The sequence below is a fragment of the Protomyctophum bolini genome, assembly GCF_963924005.1.
Source record: "Protomyctophum bolini genome assembly, chromosome: 12".
NCBI lineage: Eukaryota > Metazoa > Chordata > Actinopteri > Myctophiformes > Myctophidae > Protomyctophum > Protomyctophum bolini.
Window position 1 is genome coordinate 40,065,799 of NC_137873.1, and position 24,953 is coordinate 40,090,751.

Genomic DNA, 24,953 nt, shown 5'->3' on the forward strand with positions numbered 1-24,953 from the left:
AAACACAAATACAGGTCAAATTGGCTTTTTCCCTCAATTCAATAAATGTATGCTTTTTAAAAAAATGGTCGGAAATAATGATAATGATTTGAACATGCACATTACATCATTATCAGACTTATTGTTTATGTCCAAAATGAGGATCTCCACAGGTTTGTATTCTTAAATGTCACGGTCTCCCATTCATACAATGAATGCAAATATAAAATAAATGTAACAAAAATGGTGCCAGAGGGCCCAAATGTTTTATCTTGTTAAACAGTGAGCCATCAAGATTTTCCACTCACAATTAAACATAAAGAAATGAAATGGGACACCAGTGCATTGCAGGTTCACACGTGGACATCACTTTACCTCTTTAGGAAACTGTGAGGTCTGGAGCAGGTTGGTTGGTCCCACTCTCCCTTGTTCTGTTTCTCACTGATTCTCACCATGACTCTCTGGAATGAGCTGCCTCTGCACATAAGACAAGCCCCCACTCTTCAGGTGTTTAAATCACGCCTCAAGACATATTTTTATTCTTTGGCTTTTCCAAGCATAGTATGAGCTTTTGATGTTGAAAGTGACACTGTGTACTGTATGTTGTTTGTTTTTAAATGAAGTTGTGATTTTTATTATTTTATTGTAAAGCACTTTGGTACAACTTGTTATTTAAATGTGCTATAGAAATAAAGATGGTATGGTATGGTATGGTATGACGTCGTGGTCCCAAACAGTCCTGGAAAGATAACAAAGTTAACAAAGCTGCTGGTGTTGTCACCAATCCCTTCTAACATATTTCTGCTAGTGCACATTTACGATTTCATGCCGTGCGGTCTTCTCGTGCTGCGCCGTTTCTGCATGACCCACTGGTCGCATGACAAGGAAGTAGGATCTGGTGAACAAATCAAAGCCCAATTCAACACCATGTCACTCATACAGTTAACAGAACTTAGCTAATACTTCTGCAAAATGTTCCATCCACTTGACTTTAGACATTTAACAGCCCACTAAATGTTATCGTTTAGAAAACAGTCAAGTGAAGGTTGTGTTGGGTACCACACCAGTCGGATTAGACTCCAGGGAAACTGCCTCAACCAAATGTTACCACTATTTGGCTGAGGTTTTCCAGCACTCGAACATAATACTGGACAAAACAGTGCTCAGCATTACCCAAGAGTTTGTTTTTGAGTGGCCTTGATTTCTTCTTATTCTTGGCTGTTTGGTACAGCTTGTGGCACCCAGAACAGAGGCCCAGCAGTGGACCCTCCTGCATCATATTTGGGAAGGAAGGGCCAGACATTGTGCTGTCATTATCAAATGAACGTTCAGAGGGACACTGCAACTCTGAAGGCTCAGTCGAAACTTGTAGCAGCTCTTCTCCACAATCTCCAGTGTCATCAAAGCGTGGCTGCTTGGTGAGGCTCCCGTCTTGGCCGACGTCTTTGAGACGTTTTCGCCTGCTCTTCTCTGCAGTCCTTCTTCCCCTTTTAATGGCCACCATACTCTTCTTAAGGTTTCTAGAATGAAAGAGTGACAGTTGGAATTCAGTACTGTTCCACGAACAACACAGTCACATCCCCTTTGTGAACAACAACATTGAATATAATGAGATACTTTTTCCGGGTTTGTGTGAACACAAACATTGGCTTGGGATTGGCTGATCACCCCATAGCTGTTGTAGTATGATATGATCTATGATATGATCTGATTGCCCATGCTGTGTACTTGTACGTGAATACAAATGTAATAGATATGTATTGTGTACTGCCTGAACTGTAACATACTTTATAGTCAGCTCCTGGAGTGGAGACATTTAGACAGCAAGGTCAGCGTGCTGCAGGCAGCGAGATTGTTATGTCTAGTTAGTGACGGATCCAAAGCTATATATGTTCTGTATGTATGTAATAGACTTTGTGAACGTCTTAGCGTGATACTGTCTGGTGTCATGTTATTGTTCTCCCGGGCCCGTCCGTCTGTCCGCCACCGGACCAAGGAATGATTCAACCGGGTCGCCACACGCCACCCAGCCTACACACACAAGACCGGTCTGTCAGAACCAGACGAGGGTCCAGTACTTAGAATATTACAACAATAGCGATGATTTGATTGGCTGAGCAAAGTACATATTGAAGATAAAAGTGGGGGCAGTAAAAGTGAAGACTCCAAAAGTGATTGGCCGAAATGACTTTTGTGATGAGGTCATTGGCTGAGCACGTAATGTGATGTATGATGATAAGAGCGCCCCTCACTTCAACACAAGTGTGAAGTGAAAAAGTGAGCCATAAAGATAACACAAAAAAGAACATGTGACACCAGTGCATTGCAGGTCCACACGTGGACATCACTTTACCTCTTTAGGAAACTGTGAGGTCTGGAGCAGGTTGGTTGGTCCCACTCTCCCTTGTTCTGTTTCTTACAGAAGCTCTCACTGATTCTCACCATGACGTGGTGGTCCCAAACAGTCCTGGAAAGATAACAAAGTTAACAAAGCTGCTGGTGTTGTCACCAATCCCTTCTAACATATTGCTGCTAGTGCACATTTACGATTTCATGCCGTGCGGTCTTCTCGTGCTGCGCCGTTTCTGCATGACCCACTGGTCGCATGACAAGGAAGTAGGATCTGGTGAACAAATCAAAGCCCAATTCAACACCATGTCACTCATACAGTTAACAGAACTTAGCTAATACTTCTGTAAAATGTTCCATCCACTTCATTCAACAGCCCACTAAATGTTATCGTTTAGAAAATACTTTTAAAACAGTCAAGTGAAGGTTGGGTACCAGTCGGATTAGACTCCAGAGAAACACTGGCCCAACAAAATGTCACCACTATTTGGCTGAGGTTTTCCAGCACTCTAACATAATACTGGACAAAACAGTGCTCACCATTACAGAGTTTGTTTTTGAGTGGCCTTTTTTTCTTCTTGGCCGTTTGGTACAAGTTGTGGCACCCAGAACACAGGCCCCGTGTCATATGTGGGAAGGAAGGGCCAGACATTGTGCTGCCATTATCAAATGAATGTTCAGAGGGACACTGCAGGTCTGACGGCTCGGTCGATTCTTGGTCGGCCACTTGTAGCAGCTCTTCTCCACAATCTCCAGTGTCAACCACCACCCTCGCTGCTTCTTCATCATCGATGATGTCAAGCAAGTCCCTGGTGGACCCCTTGCCTGGGACACTGTTATCCCTTGTCTGCCAGTTACTTCGTCCATCTGTGTTTCTGAATCTGAAGTACATCTGTGTGGGGTTGGGGGTGTATGTGGAAGACTTGTGGCGTTTCCATTTCATACAATACTCAAATGTCACCTTTGAGAGAGCACATAGTCTGTTAATAGGCACGCACGCACGATCAAAAATAAAATATAAGAGAAATGTAGGGTAAAGTCTATTAGAAAATGTGACAGTAAAATCAGTAAGCTTTTCACTCTAGGCCAGTGGTTCACAGACTAGGGGTCGGGACCAAATGATGGGGGCAGATTAGCTTAATGTACCATTGTTTTCTTACTAAACAGTCAGTAAACAATCTACAAGCTTTCAATGCCAAATATACTGAGATTGAGAAACGTCAACATTACATCTAGTGAGTGATACTACCAACCTTGCAGAAGCCCTCTCTTGTAAGTCCTCTGGCAGTAACAGACCTGTGAATTTGAGCAGAACTGTAAGGGTCTGTTTGACAGATAGAATGGTCTACTCTAGATATGGTAGATTAGATTCACTCTGGGGAATTGAAAATGGAGGAGCCTTATATGTAAACAAGTCTTAAGTGCTTGTTCTGATTTTATACTTTTTAGCAGATTTTGTTTTGACCTGTAGCCTACCTTCGTTAAACTGTAGGACTACCCATTCAGAAAACTGAATACAATTTTCAATCAATCAGACACTAGACAGACAGACAGACAGACAGACAGACAGACATTAGCATGTCAATCTAATGTAGCTCTTAATAAGGGCTACATTAGATGTCTTATTGATATGCTATGCTAATATAGTAGACCTACATAATATAAGGGCCTACCTACTAGTACTACATTTCTGGCACGAGGGAAATCCACTAAAAGACTAACCCAAAACTCAGCCCCGGGCGCCCCCTCCTCAATGCTAGATAGAATCATCATCATGCACGGCCCCGATCGTCGTTTTAAAAACTTACCGGGTCTCATATCGTTCACAGTTGACCCGTTTCGAAATGTTCACCACCATTGTGACCGTTTGAAGTAGTTTTACTGTGGATATGGGCAGAAGAAGACAAGTTATTATTCTACAACTGAAGTCCAAGCAACAAAAGTTCTGGCGCTGCTTCCCGAATCCCGCCTATAACAACCTACAACACACAAATCTTACCTGAAGTCAGTGTAGAATGTAGTCTTTAGCTCTGGTCAGTGGTTCATCAGCAATCAACAAAGAAGGAAGGGCTATGGACCGGTATCTCTCCTGGCCATAGAGTATTAAAGCTCCTGGCCCCCTGGGCATTAGATTTAAGGAAAGCCCACAATAAATGAGTTTATAGCTATGGTTTATAGCCAAGTTGCAGCCATGCAGACGCGTCGCGGGGGGCAACAGCTGAGCTGAGAGCTCCACCTAGTGGCGGAAACGGGAAAGCCTGGTGAGGCGAGGTTAAACTCCACCAGTCCAGAGCCTTGAACTCAACCAAAGAACCCCCTCCTCCATAGCCTCGGTCCCAGGCTTACTTATGCCTCCTCCACGGTCTCCAGAGTCCAGACTGAGCCCCCTAACCTTGCGTCATCACCAGGTTTCCACGGTCCACCTCGGAGGAAAAGTGTGTATATATAAATAAAAAAAAACGTAACAGTGAGTGTATGATACAGTTAACAACAGTTTAGTTGACAATATACTCGTCGTTATAGAAATAATCCAGTTTATATTTTATCTTCATGTCGCCTAGAAGGTAGCGGTAGCCTATATGGTGATGCATGTTAATATCATGTATACCGTATTAGAACATGCAGGCAGGGATGCATAAATGCATTTTTAAGGGAATGGATGGCCTACTCTTTTCCCCTCATTTTGGAGAGGGGTTCAGGTGTACACAGCCACACATGATTCCATGAGAACATTTCCATAACAGCTGCCTCCAGCTCTCATCCCCCCTGGGAGAAACACTAAAACCATCAATTTAACAAACATCATTGTGTGTGTGTGTGTGTGTGTGTGTGTAGGCCTATGTAATTAAAACAAGTGATATTATTTTTTTAATACACAGATTATCCCTCTATCCCAGCTGGTGGGAGTTGGATTTCATTTGACCATCCTAACGACCAGAGGGAGGAAACATTTGACCATCCTAACGACCAGAGGGATTGGGTGATTTCTTTGTGTCACATTGCATTAGGCCTACATTACCTTCACCTTCATTAATACTTTCTTGACAAGGACTATGGATCTTTATGCACAACATGTGCTTACAAAGTACAGTAGGCTATCAGACATATTGGTCAGTGATTCCCAGCCCTGGATGAGGGCCCACTCAAAAGCATTCATGGCCCACCCATCTAGTGGTCAGATGGGTGGGCTGTTATTCTTTCACCAAAACCTCTTTTTAGAAAATTCCATTTCCCCAAACACCCCCCCCCCCCCCCTATAGTAACTCTGCAGTAACTCTGAGGACCCACTAGGGGTCCCAGACCCCCTGCTGTATAGGGCTAGGGCACAGAGATACAGAGGTTTGTGAACAGATGTCATGTTTTTTTTTGCTTTTTTCCCCATACCCATGGAGTCAGCGAGGGATTTAGCATCTGCCAAGTAATGAGGTCATAACTGCATGGTTTTTCTATTGTGAGAATGTTGACTCTTTAAACAATTGCTGAATTTCTATTAGTATTTCACTCTCAGTTCCAATGTGTTGTTGAACATACTGTAGCTAAATAATGAACACTTATAGAAACTGCGTGTTTAAGCCTTGAGGACAGTATGTTGAGCTAAAATAAGTCATCATCCCTACTGTAGTTGCGATAGTTATCAAAACCCACAAATATGGAAAAAGGTTTTAAATTACCATTTTATGAAACAATTCATGAAATGTCTGGCCTAAATGTAATAATAATACAAACAACATCTCATAGAACTTGAAATATATGCTTATAATTTGATAACTCTGGGCGTATTACTTGTGGCTTTCTTGTCATTGAAATGTTTTGTCAATATAAATGCATTACAAAAGCTTGGTAAAAAATAGTTTTACATATCTATGCCTATAAAGTACACCCTCAAACCTCTTTATACATACAATTACAAAAGGACCTTATATAGTGCATTCCTGCCATTCCAATGAACATGCATTAAATCAAATTAAATGGACAAAGAGTATCTATGTTATAAATGGGCAGACTCAATATCAGGCACATAATGACCCAAATTATGTTAGCGCTCTCTTACAATCTTGACAAAATTATATTTTCCTAGTGCAAATATACTATATTACAAAAAATGCAATCACAAATGTGAATATTTTACTAACCAGGAAAACATATATATGTATTTGACTGTATATGACTGTATTCATAGTTCTTCAAATTACCAGTAAAAGTGCCAGCAGAAAACAGAAGGGGACAAGTTAGCTAAATAAATATACTAATTGAATATGCAACACTTTAACTGCAGTATAATTAATAATAGGAAGTCGTTTGTTACAGTGTTACTGTGTAACACACAGTTGTGTTTTACATTTATTCTTTTACGTGCCAAGAGTTTGTTCTCTTTTTGCTCAACATGTTGTAGTCTACATGAAAACCTTATGCAACCTACCGCAAAAATTACATTAGTCTGCCTTGTAGCCATTGAAGTTGTCGCCAGAGTTCATGTAGTAATGTAAATTAATGCACATTACTAGGTAAACAATAACGCTAATAATGCAAACAAAAATAAAATTGCAGTATGATCCATATGGAAATGAACAATTTTGCATTTCAAGAGGGCGACAGATTGAAGAAGATCATGTTTTTCTTTCACTGAGGTCCTTTCTGTGTATCCAACAAAACCTCTCCATAGGGTTGTGCAGTTGATATATAGAGGCTCTGGATTGCTTTAAAAAATATTTTTGCATATTTCATTTACCAATAAAAAATCCATCTCCTTGACCATGAGTTCTGTTGTAAAAAAAAAAGAAAGAAGAAAATCAAAAAGACCCACCCATGAAAACTCTGACATCTCAGAGGAAAGTCTCCTCGTATCTTTCAATTGAATGGCCTTGTTCCCCGGGTTCAAAGTCTCTGGAAACAGATCTGTCTAAATGAGAGAGGCCCTTGTCACACTATCATAAGAAGGTGGCGAGGAGATCAGGATGGTCTCTGTTCTTTCCATAAGTTCCACCCGGTCCACTGGTCCATAGTGCTCCTGCATCATGCAGGCTATAAGGCCTTCCTTTTCAGGAGCGCTCTCCTCCGCGGTCTCTTGGTTCATCCGTCTGTAGAGGTAGGACGCCTGCTTCATCTGCCGGCAGACCAGGTGCTTCCGATAGCACCTCTGGATGACGACGGCGGACACCTCCTCCAGCTTGCGGCGCAGCGTGGACGTGATGGGCTCGTGGGAGACGTTGGAGGGGTTGTTCATCATGAACTTCTCCTCCATCTGCTGCTTCAGGGCGTCCATGTCGCCGGACTCTCCCAGCACGCGCTTGGTGAAGGCAAACAGGATGTCCAGGCAGTGGATCCTGTCCCCGCTGACCATGGGCAGGTCCATGGCGATGAGCTTGATCCTGTTGGGCTTGGCGATACGCAGCGGCTCCGACAGCGTGTCGGAGAAGTTGGAGAGCACGGCGAACTCGATGAACTGGCTCGCCTCCGTGTCGAACTTCTCCCACACCTCGTAGAACATCTCAAAGTCGTCCTCGCTCAGCGGCTCCGAGCTCTCCTCCGTGGCGACGCTGAAGTTCTCCAGTATGATGGCGATGTACATGTTCACCACGATCAGGAAGGAAATGATGATGTAACTGACAAAGAAAGCTATGCCCACCGAGGGGCTGCCGCAGTTCCCGCGGGTGTTTGTGCCGGTGTTGACAAAGTGCGTGTCGCACTCTGGAGAGGTGGCCATGATTGGGCTCAGCAGATTGTCCCACCCCGCCGACGTGCTGATCTGGAACAAGCAGATCATGCTGTTGCCGAAAGTCTCGAAGTTGAACATGTCGTCGACTCCGTCTTGTTTCTTCACGTAGGCAAAGTTCGCCATACCAAAAATAGCATATATGAACATGACTAGGAACAGCAGGAGGCCAATGTTAAACAGCGCTGGCATGGACATCATTAAGGCAAACAGTAAAGTCCTTATTCCTTTGGCTCCGCGTATGAGTCGAAGGACGCGTCCTATCCTCGCCAGGCGGATGACTCGAAACAGAGTTGGAGATACAAAGTATTTCTCGATGAGGTCGGCGAGAACGATCCCTGAAATGAGAAGTGGAAATCAGAGAGAACACAAAAGATTTAACGATTTTACAGTGATATATAATATATGAAGCCTTTCATATCAAAATGAGATATTATAAAATCAGAATAATATCTAACATCTTATAACATTGTTGGCATAAAAATAAATAAGCATAAACAAGTATGTTACTGAAGTTAATAGCTAGCTATTGGAAGTATATAAGCTGTGATGAGACAAGGCATGTACAGTATAATCTAAATAAAGATAATAAAAATAAAGTAACAGAAATAAAGTAATAATATTGCATGCACAGGAGGAAGCTGTGTGTGAGTGTGCGTACACACGTACATGCGCGTGTGTGCGTGTGTGTGTGTGTGTGTGTGTGTGTGTGTGTGTGCGCGCGCGCGTTGTGTATTTACTTACCCACAATAGAGAGGATTATCACCACAAAGTCAAAGATGTTCCATCCAACAGTGAAAAAGTAGCAGCGGAGGGCAAAGATCTTGACGAGGCATTCGGTGGTGAAGATGACGATGAAGATGAGATTGAGGACGTTGAGGACGGCCTGCTTCTGCTCCGACTGCTCGTCCGTCTCCACCATCATGGTCACCATGTTGACGATGATGAGCATCATGATCATGATGTCAAAGGCCTGCTGGGACACCAGGTCGAAGAGGAAGGCCTGGACGACGTTCTGGAGACACACAAAGAGAGTGAGTTGATCCATTATTAACCCATTTAGGGCCGGACCTCGAAATTAAAAAAAAAAATCTTCTAAATCCTCCAGTTTTCTGAAATAAATATTCTCACGATTTTTCAAAAATAGCAGACCTACAAGCTCGTTAGCTATTTTCCAATAGCTAAATTATAACATAATGTTTTAAACACTAAAAGGGGTTCCCGCCCAAAATGGGTTAATTAGGACAGTGGTTCCCAAACCTTTTCATGTCAAGGACCCCCAAAATGATACTCATTAGCCCATGGACCCCCCATGTCCATGTCGTCAGATAGACCCTGACAAAGACCTTTTGGTCGAAACGCGTACAGGTCCTGTTATTTATTTGCCTTGCTCATCAAATAAACTATTACATTTTTCACCAAAGACGGAGTGCCTTGGATTCCCTTCTTTTCAAGTCTGCAACTTACACCTTGACAAGCAGTACAACTTGGAGGAAGGATACTTTTTGTCTATAGTGTACCATTAGTGGGACTCTAATGGGACTCCCTCAAGGGCCCCTGAGGGTCCCCGGACCCCACTTTGGGAACCACTGGATTAGGAAGGTAAAGTTTTGTGCATGCAGATCTAATTGACATACAGTAGCAATGTGCACGATTGGAGGTTACTTCGACATAACGTGAGAAATGATTCATGGAAGAAATCAAAAGAGAAATGTATCAATAAACGATTATGCAATAACAAATGGCATTTTTACCCCTGGCCGTGGTATAGGCTTTTGAGGTTTTTTGGATCCTAACTTCTTCATAGCATTATAGTACTTCTTCTGTTCTTCGGTCATAAAGATGTCCTGTCCACCTAAGTAAGTAGGCAAAAATATCTAACATTATTACTTAATAATAATCAAATTTCGTCTTCTTATTTGATGTTGGCCAAGGTTGGCCATTTTTCTTTTTACAGAAATATGTGCAAGTGGTGAAGTACCCAACATAATTCAGGCATTTTTATGCGAGTGTGTCAGCATAATTACTCTGACAATATGCAAGTTTGATTTACAGTATGACAGCCAAAACATTAACTGGCAAAACATTATATCCCTCTTCCCCTTTATTTGGAGAAGCACAGACTGAAATCAAAGCGGTGATACAATATACAATACAATCCAGGGTTCTAGTGGTAGGTCGACGCTTTTTCATTAGGATTGTGCCAAACTTCTGTCTGAACACATCTATTGCGTTGCCGGAAAAAAAAAGGCCGTCACCGCCCTCAAAGTAGAGGCTGTTAGCTAAAGCTCTAAACAGTTTAACCCATTTAGGCCTGACGTCGACATTTATAAAAATGTCTTCTAAATCCTGACAGTTTTCAAAAGTAGCAGACCTACAAGCTCGTAGCGCGCCACTCGGTGGCGCGCTATGAGCTTGTAGATCTGCTATTTTTCAATAGCTAAATTATAACATAATGTTTAAAACACCAAAAGGGGTTCCCGCCCAAAATGGTTTAAAAGAAACACTCTTCGGCTAACCTCTTCACCGAAAGCTGGACTAATAAATATTTGCAAACATCTGTTCTGTGTGTGGGGGCAATATACTGTATATACTCATCATTCTTTTCTGCTGATTGAAATTGTCGATAATGACACCGATGAAGAGATTGAGGGTGAAGAAGGAGCCAAATATGATGAAGATGACAAAGTATAGGTACATGTAGAGGTTGATTTCTCTGATCGGCTGCTCTTCCACCTGAAAATGAAAGCAGTTTCCATGTCATTACATTGTCCGGACAACTTGTTATAGACTTGGAAGTAAGTGGTCATACTCACCCCTCTGGAGTCAACAGCTGCATACATGATTTCCATCCATCCTTTGAATGTTGCCTATGACAAAGTAACATTAGATGTCATTAGAGATCATTGGTAATCAACAACATCCTGGTTTCAGTACTGCATGTGAATGACAAAGATGTCATTAAAAGTTTATCTTCAAATAGGCTACACGGCATCATGTAATGGGAAATGGCAATGAGCCCATTTCATTGCTTTTTTTAAAATTTACAAGCACATGACTTGCTACATTGCTCTCATATGAAGATACATCGTAGAATGCAGTACATAAGAAAGAAATAAGATAAGAATAATGTAACTATAGTATAGGTAAAAAGAAAATATTATATAACATAGAGTGACACCAAGTGTGTGCTGAGCACTGCAGTGTGAGCAATATGAATTATGATTCACGAACAATATTGCAAATATATACAGTATAATCTATAGCAATATATCAATAATATTGCACAGCTTATATTATACACTGCATCATGCACAGGAGAAAGCCTTTTGTGTTCCTGTCTCTCGCGGTTTAGAGTTTTACCCCTGGGGGGCGCCACAAATTCACAGCCACATGAACGGCGTCTCAAAACCCAAGTCAGGACAACCGGTTCTCACTTGTATGCCTCACAGGCCCACAATTACCAGCTTTTTGCAAATATCTTGAGAGCTAGAGGCTATTTCTGGAGGCAAATGAAAGGCTTTTTATTGAGTGTGGTCTGGAGGGGACAGGGGGGGGGACAGGGGGAACAGCGAAAAGCATCCCGTTGCCTGGTTGCCACACCAGATAATTTGAGTGGTGTCCTTCAAGAGCACCAGGTTCTGCTCATGGAAAATGCGCTGGTCCAAGAATAGCTGCAGTGCTTGATAAGTGGTTGATGGACGCTGACATTGAGCAGGTATACACAGTCAAACCCTCAGTCAGTGTGCATTTAGCTCCAAGAGTTTAGAAAGAAAGAAAGAAAGAAAGAAAGAAAGAAAGAAAGAAAGAAAGAAAGAAAGAAGCGAATTCTGGAAGGTGACTACAGTAAATACACTGATGGTTTTCAGTGGTGGAAAGTAACTAATTACAGTACATTTATTTAAGTATTATTGTACTTAAGTACAATTCTGTATTTAATAGTATTTATTGATTGTATCAAGTGAAAATAGACAGGAAAGAGGCAGAGAGAGAGAGAGAATGGGAGAGACGTGCAGCAAAGGTCGTCATGAACGGGACTCGAACACGCGGCACGCTGTCAGGCCAGAGCCTATATGATGTGGCATGCGCCTGGACCACTAGGCCAGCGGGCGCCACCTCTGCTTTATATTATACTCATGATAAGAGCTTCCGTTGCTGCAGACTGTATGACGGAAGCATTTGAAAGTTAATAACAGTCTGGCAATGCAAGACTTAGCCCTGGTCCAGGGCTTACAGCGAGTCTCTCTCTGACGCCCTGTGGAAGTCCCTTCCGCAGCCCTCTGGTGATATTCTCACTCCCATGCGCAGGTTTTCAAATTCCAGCAAATAAACAAAACGACGTAACTACTCACCGAAACAAAGCCTGCTAGACCTTGGTAAAAGTCTATTCTCGGAGCTGGGAAGCGTCTCAGGTCCCCAGTTTCTCTCTAAAATGCACTTTGTGCCATTTTAATAATGCAATGTACCCTGAATTTACCGGGTTCACCGGGTTTTTGCCTGCGCCGATCTGGTTGGATTCATTTTATTTAATGATTAAAATAGTGCATTTTAGAGAGAAACTGGGGACCTGAGACGCTTCCCAGCTCCGAGAATAGACTTTTACCAAGGTCTAGCAGGCTTTGTTTTCGGTGAGTAGTTATGTCGTTTTGTTTATTTGCTGGGATTTGAAAACCCGCGCACGGGAGTGAGAATATCACCAGAGGGCAGCGGAAGGGACTTCCACAGGGCGTTACAGAGAGAGACTCGCTGTAAGCCCTGGACCGGACCAGGGCTATGCGAGACTATATGGTGGACCGCGCAGGGCGGACGCTCACCACTTGCAGCAGGGAGAGGTAGCCGAGGCCCACGTTGTCGAAGTTGACCTTGACGTTGGTCCAGTAGAAGTGCGCGCTGTCGTTCACGTTCAGGCAGTCGGACTTGTTGTTGACCGCGGAGGCGTTGTGGAGGAAGCCCGTGCGGTTCACGCACTTGCCGAACTTGCCGGCGAACAGGTTGACCCCCATGATGCTGAAGATGAGCCAGAAGATCAGGCACACCAGCAGCACGTTCATGATGGAGGGGATGGCTCCGATGAGAGCGTTGACCACCACCTGATGAATAAAACAACACATTATGCTACGTTATGATGGAGGGGATGGCTCCGATGAGAGCGTTTACCTCCACCTGATGAATGAAACAACACATTATACTACGTTATGATGGGAGGGGATGGCTCCGATGAGAGCGTTGACCACCACCTAATGGATAAAACAACACATTATACTACGTTCATGATGGAGGGGATGGCTCCGATGAGAGCGTTGACCACCACCTAATGGATAAAACAACACATTATACTACGTTCATGATGGAGGGGATGGCTCCGATGAGAGCGTTGACCACCACCTAATGGATAAAACAACACATTATACTACGTTATGATGGAGGGGATGGCTCCGATGAGAGCGTTTACCTCCACCTGATGAATGAAACAACACATTATACTACGTTATGATGGAGGGGATGGCTCCGATGAGAGCGTTGACCACCACCTGATGAATGAAACAACACATTATACTACGTTATGATGGAGGGGATGGCTCCGATGAGAGCGTTGACCACCACCTGATGGATAAAACAACACATTATACTACGTTATGATGGAGGGGATGGCTCCGATGAGAGCGTTTACCTCCACCTGATGAATGAAACAACACATTATACTACGTTATGATGGAGGGGATGGCTCCGATGAGAGCGTTTACCTCCACCTGATGAATGAAACAACACATTATACTACGTTATGATGGAGGGGATGGCTCCGATGAGAGCGTTGACCACCACCTGATGAATGAAACAACACATTATACTACGTTATGATGGAGGGGATGGCTCCGATGAGAGCGTTTACCTCCACCTGATGAATGAAACAACACATTATACTATGGAGGGGATGGCTCTGATGAGAGCGTTTACCACAGGGGTGCCCGAGAACAAGATCTACCCACCCAAAAAATGATTACCCCATTGCTGAAAATGGGGGCTTTGGAATGAGCGGTGCTGGTGTTACATAAGACAAACACACTCGGAATGGAAAATATTAGAATTAGTACTGTTATGTTATGTATAACTTATGTAATGCTACTGACGTTTGTGCGCAACACAAAGTATTGCATTGTGGGTTTGAGCTGACAGGCCATGTTTGAAGTCTAACTAAATTCATGTGGCAGATGCTTTTATTCCTTTTTTTATTATATATTTATATATATATATCTTTTTACATGTTATACATGTCATGTGATCTACCTGCTCAGCCTTTGTGATCTACTGGCACATGAGCAGAGAGAGACAGATTAGTGGTCTGGAAGGTCATAGGTTTAGCCAGCAGAATTGAGCAGTTTAGGTCTGAACTGCTAAATACTGCTAAATTACAACATAAATGGCCAGGCTAACCTTTTCTCCCTTTCCTGAAAAGTCAGGGTTTTGGACGTCGATAGCGAGAAGAGCGTGACTCACCCGCATGCCCTCAAATCTGGACAGGGCTCGTAGAGGTCTCAGAGCTCGGAGGGTTCTGAGGGACTTGATTGCAGCAAAGTCTGAATATCCCAGCGAGTTTGCTACGAGGCTTATCAACGACACCTGGGGGGGTTACAGAAATACATTCAAACTGTGAGGTTCATTACATTGACAAAAATGTAATGGTTTCAAGTTCAAAGCAGAAGCAGCCTTTGGCTAATGGACAATAAGAAGAGATCTGTGTCACTTGGCTTAGTTGTCTACCATTCTATTATGTAGAAATTGTAGATCATCTAGGTCAGGTGAGTAATTTAGTCTCGTTTCTAACTGTTTCTGTTCTTGTACTACTGTAGTGTCTAATGGATTCTAAATGTGAAATTATGTGAACAATAAAAACATAAAAATAATAAAGTAAAACATTTTTTTTTTTACATTTTACAGGAATGTTTTCAGATTATTATCTCTTTTCATCAAGGCTGTAAGGCAGTGTAATTAGTGTGCAACTTGCTTTGTGCACAGTAAAAAATAAAATAAGAGAAATAAATGGGGAGAAACACATTCTTCTGAAATGCCAATTATCAAATACAAAATGGGAATTGCAAAAGAAAAGTCTTCAAATGCTAGTATACATGGTAATTTTATGGTAAAGCACACAGGGCCAGGGAAGGCCCAGTCAAAATGTCTAACTTGTTAAATGTTATTGTCAGTGCAAGATATTGGCAGTCATTTGAATATTCCTCAGGCAATCACTGCTAGTACGTCAAAGTCATGCGATTTGTCACACACGTTAATTGAAACGTGAAACAGTGAAATTTGTTCTCCGCATTTGACCCATCTCTTGGAGCGCTCGGGAATCATTTGATTAGTAGATTATTTGACCCCGCCAATCCAACCCTTTGATGCCGAGTGCATCAAGCAGGGAGGCATTGGGTCCCATTTTTACAGTCTTTGGTATGACCCGGCCGGGGATCGAACGCCGACCTCCCAGTTTCAGGGCGGACACTCCAACCACAAGGCCACTGTCTGTCTGGTGAGCGGTAACTTTGGCATAACATTACAAAGTTCACTTACGTCCACGATAAGAAAGTCCAGCCAGCACCAATAGTTAGTGAAATACTTCTTGAAGCCGTATGCAATCCACTTCAGGAACATCTCGAGGACAAAGATGTAGGAGAAGAGCTTGTCTGCATACTCTAACACCACCTTTATAACCTTTCTCTTCTCAATGTAGATATCTTCAAATGCCTGCAGAGACCATGGAAGGAGGAGAGAAGCCAAGAAAACAAGAGCATGTTAGATGTAATCATTGTAAAAGGTGATGGCGACGATTAAACTAATCGTATAAAGGATTCATGTTTCTCTGTTATTTAATATGACTGTATATTATGCTCTTTTAAGGTATACATTTATAGGTATAAATCAAGAAAGCTGTTATTTGAGAGATTTATAAATACGTTGAATGATGCAGTACAGTAGGTGTACTGTAGGCATGGCAATGTAGAATGAAGTAAAACTTTCATAATATAAAGTTAGCAAGCCCTATTGCTCCCGATGTGCAGGTTGGTCCCTTGCATGGTTTCTTCCGCTGTTGGTGTATGAATGTGTGTGTGTGTGTGTGTGTGTGAACGGGTGAATTTGGATAAAAGCGCTATATAAATGCACCATTTACTATTCAGGGAGTGTGTTTTACTTGAGCAGAGAGGTGTCAATTAAGCGGCCATACCAGAGCCCCACTGCTGAGCAGGATCATAAAGATGATGAAGGTCTCAAACCAGCTGTGTTCCACGATCTGATAGCAGGTCTTCCTCAGTCTCCACCACGCCTGGCCCAAACCACGCGACGTGTCCACCTCGCAGCAGCGACAGTGCTTCCTGCAGACTGGGAGGAAATATATATATATATACACAGTCAGGGCGCCTGCTGGCCTAGCGGTCCAGGCGCATGATGATGCCACATACTGTATGCTCTGGCCTGACAGAGCTTTGCATGTTCGAGTCCCGTTCAAGACGACCTTTGCTTACATGTCTCTCCCCTTCTCTCTCTCCCTCTTTCATGTCCGTCTTCTTCACTGTAACTATCAATAAATGCACTAATATAAAGCCAAAGAAAGATAGTCAGTGTCACAGCAGCACTGGGAGCCAGTGGGGGGACATGTATACAGTGAGTGTATGCCAACAAAAGCCTGTTGTTAGATTGCAGGAATGAACGAAAAACATACATTTTTCATGGTTCTGTAACTTCTGTTCATTAATCCATTATAACCCATTAAAACACAGGAAATGTTGTCATTTCTTTGGACCTTTCACCTGATTCAGTGTTACAAGCTCACACCGCGTCACCTGCGTCATTTGCGAGCTTGCACATCTGCTAAAACTGTTTTTGAATAATAAAAATAAATAAATAACACAAATCTTCTCTTTTGGGGGGGGGTCCCTGGGGGGCAAAATACATTAGTGCGGCCAAATCAATTTGGGGTCCTCCTCTGCACGAAAACGTTTTAAGACTACTGCTTTTGAAGGCCTCGGGTTTTAATAATGGGTTAATATACATTAAGGTATCCACCACAATTCAACAAAATAACTCTTTTAAGAGATGACCGTCGTAGTCTGAAAACCCACCTTTTCAGACTCCGTCATGGCCCGTAGCACTTGCCCTAGCCCCTTAGATAGCACTTTATGTAGACTTAGATAGCATTTTATACAAACTTATAGCATGGTACGTAGACAGCACTAGAATTGCTTTTTATGTAGTTATAGCACTTTATAGTATATGGTATACCGTAGTTTAGTATTATATGTATGAAACTGTATGTAGTTTCATTATATAGATATATTCCACTGTTATGTTCTTAGCTTACGCATGTTTCATGATAACTACTTTTTTATGTATGTGATGTATTGCCATGCTTTTTGTTCTTGCTTAATGTAAGTCGCTCTGGATTAAGAGCGTCTGCTAAATGCCTAAATGGTAAAGTATTGTAATTTAAATGTACACACATTCAGGAAAGCATTCCTCTGGTTCCAGCGTCTCTTCAGACAGCTCCGAGAAATCGTCCCTCTCCTCCCCAGGTTTCCTCAGGTCCACCGTGCTGCCCTCCGACAGGCTGATCTTCTCCTGAGGAAAAGGACGTCACACTGTCCGTTATTACCGTGCTGTTATCACCGTGCTGTTATCACCGTGCTGCCCTCTGACAGGCTGATCTTCACCTGAGGAAAAGGACGTCACACTGTCCGTTATTACCTTTTTGCTTCCTTTTACGCACCCAGACGCACACCTAAGCTCATTTGCTATAAAGTAAATCTACACATTGCACGTCTACACTGCAACAGAGGATTGGTTCTCATGGTCCATGGGGAGGTTCCAGGGGGTCCCCAGAAGAATGCGTTAACCCATTTAGGCCTGACGTCGCAATAAAAGAAACGTTCGCTCTGAAAGAAATAAAGAATATATATTCAAAGATTTGTGCCGCAATTTTACGATTTTTCGAAAATAGCAGACCTGCAAGCTCGTAGCTTGCAGGCTCGTAGGCCAATGAACTAGCAGCTCATTGGCTCTAATTAGCCAGCTCAATGAGACTGCTTTCATACGTCTCATGACTTTTGATCTCATTTGTCACAAACATGAATAACTCCAGCCTAGTTACACTACAGCACTTTGTCACAGATTAAAGGAAAGATAAATGCTCTGTGTGAATGAAATACGCAAGCGCGTGCGCACACACACGTGCACGACTGCACGTCCGTCCACACAGCCTTAGTTTTGATGTGATTTTCATGTGTCATAATGGTAGCATATTTAACACGATTTACTGGGATTATTGAGACAGAAGAGCTACTTCAATCAAAAAAACCACAACCATCATGTCATGTGACGTTAATCCAGTATAAATGAACATGCATGGACCAGGAGACGAACACTGTCTGTCTGTCTGTCTGTCTGTCAATCCGCCCCGCCTGCCTGCCTGCCATCTCGAGCAGTTATTAAACCAAACTGTTCTGTTCTGTTCCTGGGTCATACGTGAACGCAGACGCAGACCGCCGTGTCAGTTTGGTGTGTTTATAAAACTCTACACAGTCATATTAAATGCATCCTGCCTTACGCGTGGCAGCAGCTGATGCCTGTTAAGCTGATGACTGGAGAAAGCTTATTTTTTTTTCTAATTTCCATTTCCCTTTTCTAATTCTGGTGGGGAGAGGGATTGGATTCATGACGACGACGAAAGAGGGCGGGATAGAGGGAGCCATAATATAATGCCAGTCCACCACAGCTCAGCATAGAAGCCATGTCTGGCCAGCATCATTTGAGCTTCAATGGTTGCCGTGGAAACCCATGTCTCCAACAATCTAATGAAGAGATTTATAAACCGCTATCCAAGTCTTCCACTGCTAAATCTCTCTTCCCAAGCTTGATTTGCAGCTCATAACTAAACCACTTATGATCACTTATGAGTTATGATGTATGTTTTGAGGTGAATTAAATAACATTTGCGGGACACGTTAGTTACATAGCAATTTTGCACATCCTGTAATTCCGTTTTAACGGAGTGTAACAGCTTTCAAAATAAGACGGTTCTCTGTTGAAATGAATGGTGGCAGTTCTCGAGAATAGATTCAGCCACCAAATGACTTTAAAGAGAGAGAATGCTCTCAACTTTACTTAAAACCTATAGGTCTACTGATTATTAATAGGTCTACTTAATTTAGGTGCAAGGTTCTTAATTCTGTGGTGGCGGCGCCAGTCCGGGCACTTATAGGCTCTCTGTAGCCTGACAGCGTATCGCCGGGTCGATTCCGCGTCGTTCCCTAAACTGAAAATAATTATCTGGAATGGTTTCTCATACCGATATAGCGGTAATATTAAACTAGATATATCATGGATGGACTTCCATCATCAGTTTGTACCCATTTAATGGAAAGGCAATAGCTCTGGCTGGCTTGGCTTGGCTTGGTTTGGCCTGGCCTGGCCCTGCTCAGCTCAGTTGGTTTAATCTGATTTGCAGGGCCTGGCTCGAATCTGGCCTGGCTCAAGATCTGGTCTTTTGTCATCTCCAGCCACTCAGAGAGAAGAGGATGGATTGGACAGACAAGCAAGAAGAACCGAGAGAGAGAGAAAAAGATGAAGAGAGAGAGAGACTTAGGAGAGGAAGACAGAGTTGACACAATGAAAGAGAGAGAGAGAGAGTTAATGGTGATTAGTGTGGGAAAACAGATAAATACAATTCACAATGCATGCAGTCAAATTGTGTAGTCTTTCTTTTTTCTCTCTTTCTTTTGTCTTGTCTTTTCTTTGTTTTATAGATTTCAAAACTGAGTTTATACTGACACAATGTATTGACAACAAATAGTCTGTCTCAGAGAGATATTGGCAGCTAAAATGATACCTTTGTAGTAATCACCTTATAATCTTTACATTGCACCATTGTTGTGTGTGTGTGTGTGTGTGTGTGTGTGTGTGTGTGTGTGTGTGTGTGTGTGTGTGTGTGTGTGTGTGTGTGTGTGTGTGTGTGTGTGTGCGCGCGTGCTTGTGTGTGTCTAATCTAATGTGATCTTGCCTACACACCCTCCGCCAACCTGGGGAGAGCAACGGACTTGAACTCATACTTCCTTCATGCATGGGTAACAAGACAACTCACCCCGTTTCTGTTTTCCTCCCAGAACTTTCCCCAGTGAGGGGTGGGAGAGGCTGGACAACAGACGGCTGGACTTTGAATTTCTCTAACTATAAACTTTCTATAAAGTACAAATATAATTTATGAAAAGCTACTACAGTGAATTCTGTTCACAGAAGTTGTTGTAGGCTATGTGGGGATTATCTGACGAGGTACCATTTGAGTGGGCAAAACCTTACATATAATAAATAATACTAAATTGTTTATAGAGTCAATATAAGTAAAATAATATAGCCTTTCCACAGGAGTATCTTTTCATATTTTTCCAAAAAGAATACAAACAGCCAATAGCATATTACAAAGTTATCCCCCTCAACTGGTGAAAATTCCAGGAGGAAAAACGGGCAAGCACCGGGGTTGTTCCCTGGTTGGACGTAGCGCGTGGAAGGAACACGTTATTCCGACCAGTTCCTCTCCCCTCCATCAGGCGCCCCGGCTGGCCAGGGGGAGGCAGTTTAGAGACCAGGATTACTGCATGTCTCCTAAATTACAGCCGTCTCCTAAATACGATTGACGTTCTACTTTTTTTGTAGTGTGTGTGTGGATGGACTTGCATTTTGGTTCTTAGTTACTGTACATAGATTTATATCTGTGTCACTGGGAAGCTCCTTGTCTGGTTGGCAGATTAACGGCTTATATGCGGAAATCCAACAATCATTTGCTAACTCCACACCCAACCATAACACTATGGCCTCTTTCCTTCTCCACACCCAACCATAACACTATGGCCTCTTTCCTCCACACCCAACCATAACACTATGGCCTCTTTCCTCCACACCCAACCATAACACTATGGCCTCTTTCCTCCACACCCAACCATAACACTATGGCTTCTTTCCTTCTCCACACCCAACCATAACACTATGGCTTCTTTCCTTCTCCACACCCAACCATAACACTATGGCCTCTTTCCTCCACACCCAACCATAACACTATGGCTTCTTTCCAAAATGTATTACGTATGGACTGCCAGTATAGACGTGTGAAATTCATACACAGGAAGGTTTTTTTGTATTATTATTATTATTATTATTATTATTATTACCTGGGCAGATAGGCTATTTCTCAGTAGAATGTGTAAGGTTTCCTAACCTTTTCATTCTCAAGATGTGAAAGAAAGGCTATTTTATTTTTGTACATAGACCTTTTCACATGTGGTTACATTTGGCTACATTGCCAAACAAAAGACTATTGATATTGCACTGTAGCTAAATAAAATGTGATGCATTTGTATGTATTATAATATATAATGTATTACATACATTATAACAGGAGTTGCAAACTCATGTCTCACGTAGATACAGGATCTGACACAGATTTGACATTCAATTTATCCCCTGAGCAAGCGGGCAGTCTGTATAGAGCGTCGCAGTCCCGCCACCTTTCATGACGACGCCAGGCCCAGGAAATAGTTCCCAACGCATTTTTCCCATAGACATTTCAAAACTTATTTATTTAAAGACCTTATAAGCTTATAAGACCTTTTAACCTTATAAGACCTTATGAGCCTTACAAAGCCAACTCTTGTTGTCGTGACAAATCATGACAACAAACACAATATTTTGGACAAAACAAATAATTACAAAGAATAAAAACAAACAGGAGAAAGGAACTGGTCGGAATAACGTGTTCCTTCCACGTGCTACGTCTGGCCAGTGGAACTCTCCCAGCAGCTTGGACTCCTCGTGCATAGAAGGAAGCATGAGGTCAGTCCGCTGCCCCCCCCCCCCCCCCCCAGGTTGGCAGAGGAAGTGTAGCGCCCAGGATTACATTACATAATTGACACTGGGTGAAAAAATGGGTTGCAAAATCGTGGGATAAAAATGAAAAAAATAAAATACAATATCAGACCCTCAGTATTTATTATCCAGTTAATTTCGTTCATAATGTAGGCGTATATAAGAATGCTCACCGCGAGGTTTCCCTCCTCTTCCGAGGAGTCAGAGAGCACCTCCTCCTCCTCAAACAGATCCACGTCATCCTCTCCGGGGGCGATGGGGACCACCACGGTCAGGTTGGGGTTGGTCATGTAGCTGTCCTCCTCCTCCTCCTCCTCCTCCGGTATGACGTACGACTTCCGTCCGAAAAGACCGCCGTTGCTCCCCACGTGGTTGCAGCCGGCGCCGCCGGCGGTGGCGGCCATCTTGATGGACTGCAGTGTTTGATTTTGACAGCAAAGTTTTATTTTAGTTATAAGTTTCTTGACTTATCCTATGCTATCTTATCACGATAGGCCCGCCACTCATTTTATATACATTGCCCAGTCTGGTGTATGTGTCATTGTTATGTATGTCTTGTTTGTCATGTCTATAAAAACCTAATAAAAACTAATATAAAAAAAAGTCTCTTGAATAGTTTTCATTTAGTCTTAAGTCACATTTTAGTCACCTGGAATGTTTTAGCGTTAGTCTAGTATTAGTCGACTAAATATCATAAGATTTTAGTCCACTGACTCCAATAAATCTATAGTTGATTGAGTTGTTATGATGGCATTATGATGCCATCATAATGACTGATTTTACACTTGCAGAAAATATTATTTTCAGCATGTAACTAAGGGCGCGTTCGGAAATAACACACCTAGTGTGCTGTGTAATGCAAACTAATAGGCGAGTGTGCTCCGTCCCTTCCTAACATTTTACTCTAGACAATATTATATTTAGTCTTGGTTTATAGTCATCATAGCTTAGTTTCCAATTAGTTTTCGTCAGTGAAAAAAGGTACAGTCGACTAACATTTTCTGTCATAGTATTAGTCGATGGAATCAACACTGATGCAATTTGTTTTAAACAAAAGCTTTATACCCTGTTAGAACATGTACATAACGATGCAATGTGACATATAGCTCCGTTTACAAAATGCTGTACCGGCCCAGGCGGTGGCGTAACCGTCTGGGCACCCCGACTGGCAATCCAGTCGCAGTGTGCCGCGGGTTCGACTCCCGAGCCCCGACACGGCCTTTAGTGCATGTCATTCCCCCAACTCTCTCCCGTTTCCTGTCAGCCTACTGTCTGTCCCTTCAAAAACCAATAAAAAGGCGTAAGCCGGAAAAAAAGATCTTAAAAAAAAAGGGGGGAAAAATGCTGTACCTCCTCCAACTGTATATACTGCCGCCATTTTCAACTGTTTTTATTGCATTGTGACACTTGCTTTGTCACTGTAAACGTTTGTTTTCTCAAGCCAATAAATAAAGCTCATTTGAATTGAATCGTGTGTAATTCCTACACTATCTGCATCCATCTTGGTGATAAAGAAATGGATTTATTGGAGATTCTGACTTTCAATTGTATACATTTTGTTTTGATTGTATTTATTTGTAACCCTTTTTGCTTTGGCAATGAAAATTTATGTTTTTCTCATGCCAATAAAAACCTTTGAATTGAATTAAATTGATAGACGGCCCCCACCCCAACACATAGGGCCGGTTCTAGGCATAGGCGAACTAGGCGGTCGCCTAGGGCCTCAACCACTGAGGGGGCCTCGTCACAGGGAGAAGATTTTTTTTCTTTTCCATGTATCCCCTTGCGCCCCCCCGGACGCCCCCCCCGAGTGGCAAAGCAGGAGGGGGGGGGCCTTAGAGAAATAAGTTGCTTGGGGCCTCAAAAGGCCTAGAACCCGGCAGCACTGCCAACACACCACCCCACCCCGGCTGACCTTCACGGACTTGGTCCTCTGTGGTCCTCGCTTGATGTTTCCGTTCAGGAGGTCCGCCACGTGCGCCGAGAGCCAGGCGCCGCCCGCGTGGATGCGGGCGACGGCGATCTGAATGTTGTTCAGGTCTCCGTCCTCCTCGGGCGCCGACAGGTTGTCGGAGCAGAAGGAGCTAAGAAGCAGAGCCAGAAAGAGGTTCAGCACCTGTGGAACAGTTAACAATTAAGGCACACATTGTACACACGAGTGGTTCTCAAACCCATTTGTCATTTCAATTATTAACCCATTATTTCGACCTGACACACGATTCTACAAATGACAGTTTTCTGGAAAAACTCATGTATCTATGTCAATGGTTCGAAAACATTTTCATGTGAAAGGACACCCAAAAACTATATGTATTAAGGCCTCCGACCCCATCTCAAAATATGTGTTGTTCAAGGGACCCCCCAGAAGCAAAGATTTGAGTTAAAGATGTTCGCACTGAAAGATTATATATTCGAAAATTGCAACACATTTTCACGATTCTTCAAAAATAGCAGACCTACAAGCTCGTACAGAGCTTTCTAGATCTTGACTTGCTCTGATCACGTGAGATTGTACACAGCTGTGATCATGTTGACTACCAGTGGGTTGCATAAAGATGTGTTCCTCTGTGACCTCTGTCACCTTTAGTCTGAGGAAGAGCGTTGTGCAACTTGTGCTTGAAATGTCACTTTTTGTCATTTTGTCATTGCTTGGTCAGAATAACTACCTGTAGTCAAATAAATATTTCATTCCACTTCTGCGTACCACCAGATGGGGGGCTCAAGTACCAGCAGTGGTGCTAGTACCAGTGGTGCTAGTACCAGTGGTGCTAGTACCAGTGGTTCTAGTACCAGTGGTGCTAGTACCAGTGGTGCTAGTACCAGTGGTTCTAGTACCAGTGGTGCTAGTACCAGTGGTTCTAGTACCAGTGGTTCTAGTACCAGTGGTGCTAGTACCAGTGGTTCTAGTACCAGTGGTTCTAGTACCAGTGGTGCTAGTACCAGTGGTTCTAGTACCAGTGGTTCTAGTACCAGTGGTGCTAGTACCAGTGGTTCTAGTACCAGTGGTGCT

The 24,953-nt window shown here is 42.9% G+C and overlaps 1 protein-coding gene across 1 annotated transcript in view; it reads right to left on the reverse strand.

Annotated features, from left to right (window-relative positions):
• Positions 1 to 6,052: 6,052 nt before the first annotated feature.
• Positions 6,053 to 24,953, reverse strand: part of LOC308326282 (sodium channel protein type 4 subunit alpha-like) — a gene marked incomplete at its 5' end in the record, with an annotated part of 46,131 nt that continues 27,230 nt past the window's right edge. Inside the window, 12 exons of the mRNA XM_080779089.1 lie at positions 6,053 to 8,379; positions 8,786 to 9,056; positions 9,796 to 9,896; positions 10,636 to 10,777; positions 10,858 to 10,911; positions 12,856 to 13,131; positions 14,537 to 14,659; positions 15,608 to 15,781; positions 16,260 to 16,414; positions 17,533 to 17,650; positions 22,117 to 22,356; positions 23,859 to 24,059. Coding sequence (XP_080635215.1) covers positions 7,229 to 8,379; positions 8,786 to 9,056; positions 9,796 to 9,896; positions 10,636 to 10,777; positions 10,858 to 10,911; positions 12,856 to 13,131; positions 14,537 to 14,659; positions 15,608 to 15,781; positions 16,260 to 16,414; positions 17,533 to 17,650; positions 22,117 to 22,356; positions 23,859 to 24,059 — 3,006 coding nt within the window. The 3' untranslated portion in view covers positions 6,053 to 7,228. The remainder of the gene's footprint in view (positions 8,380 to 8,785; positions 9,057 to 9,795; positions 9,897 to 10,635; positions 10,778 to 10,857; positions 10,912 to 12,855; positions 13,132 to 14,536; positions 14,660 to 15,607; positions 15,782 to 16,259; positions 16,415 to 17,532; positions 17,651 to 22,116; positions 22,357 to 23,858; positions 24,060 to 24,953) is intronic.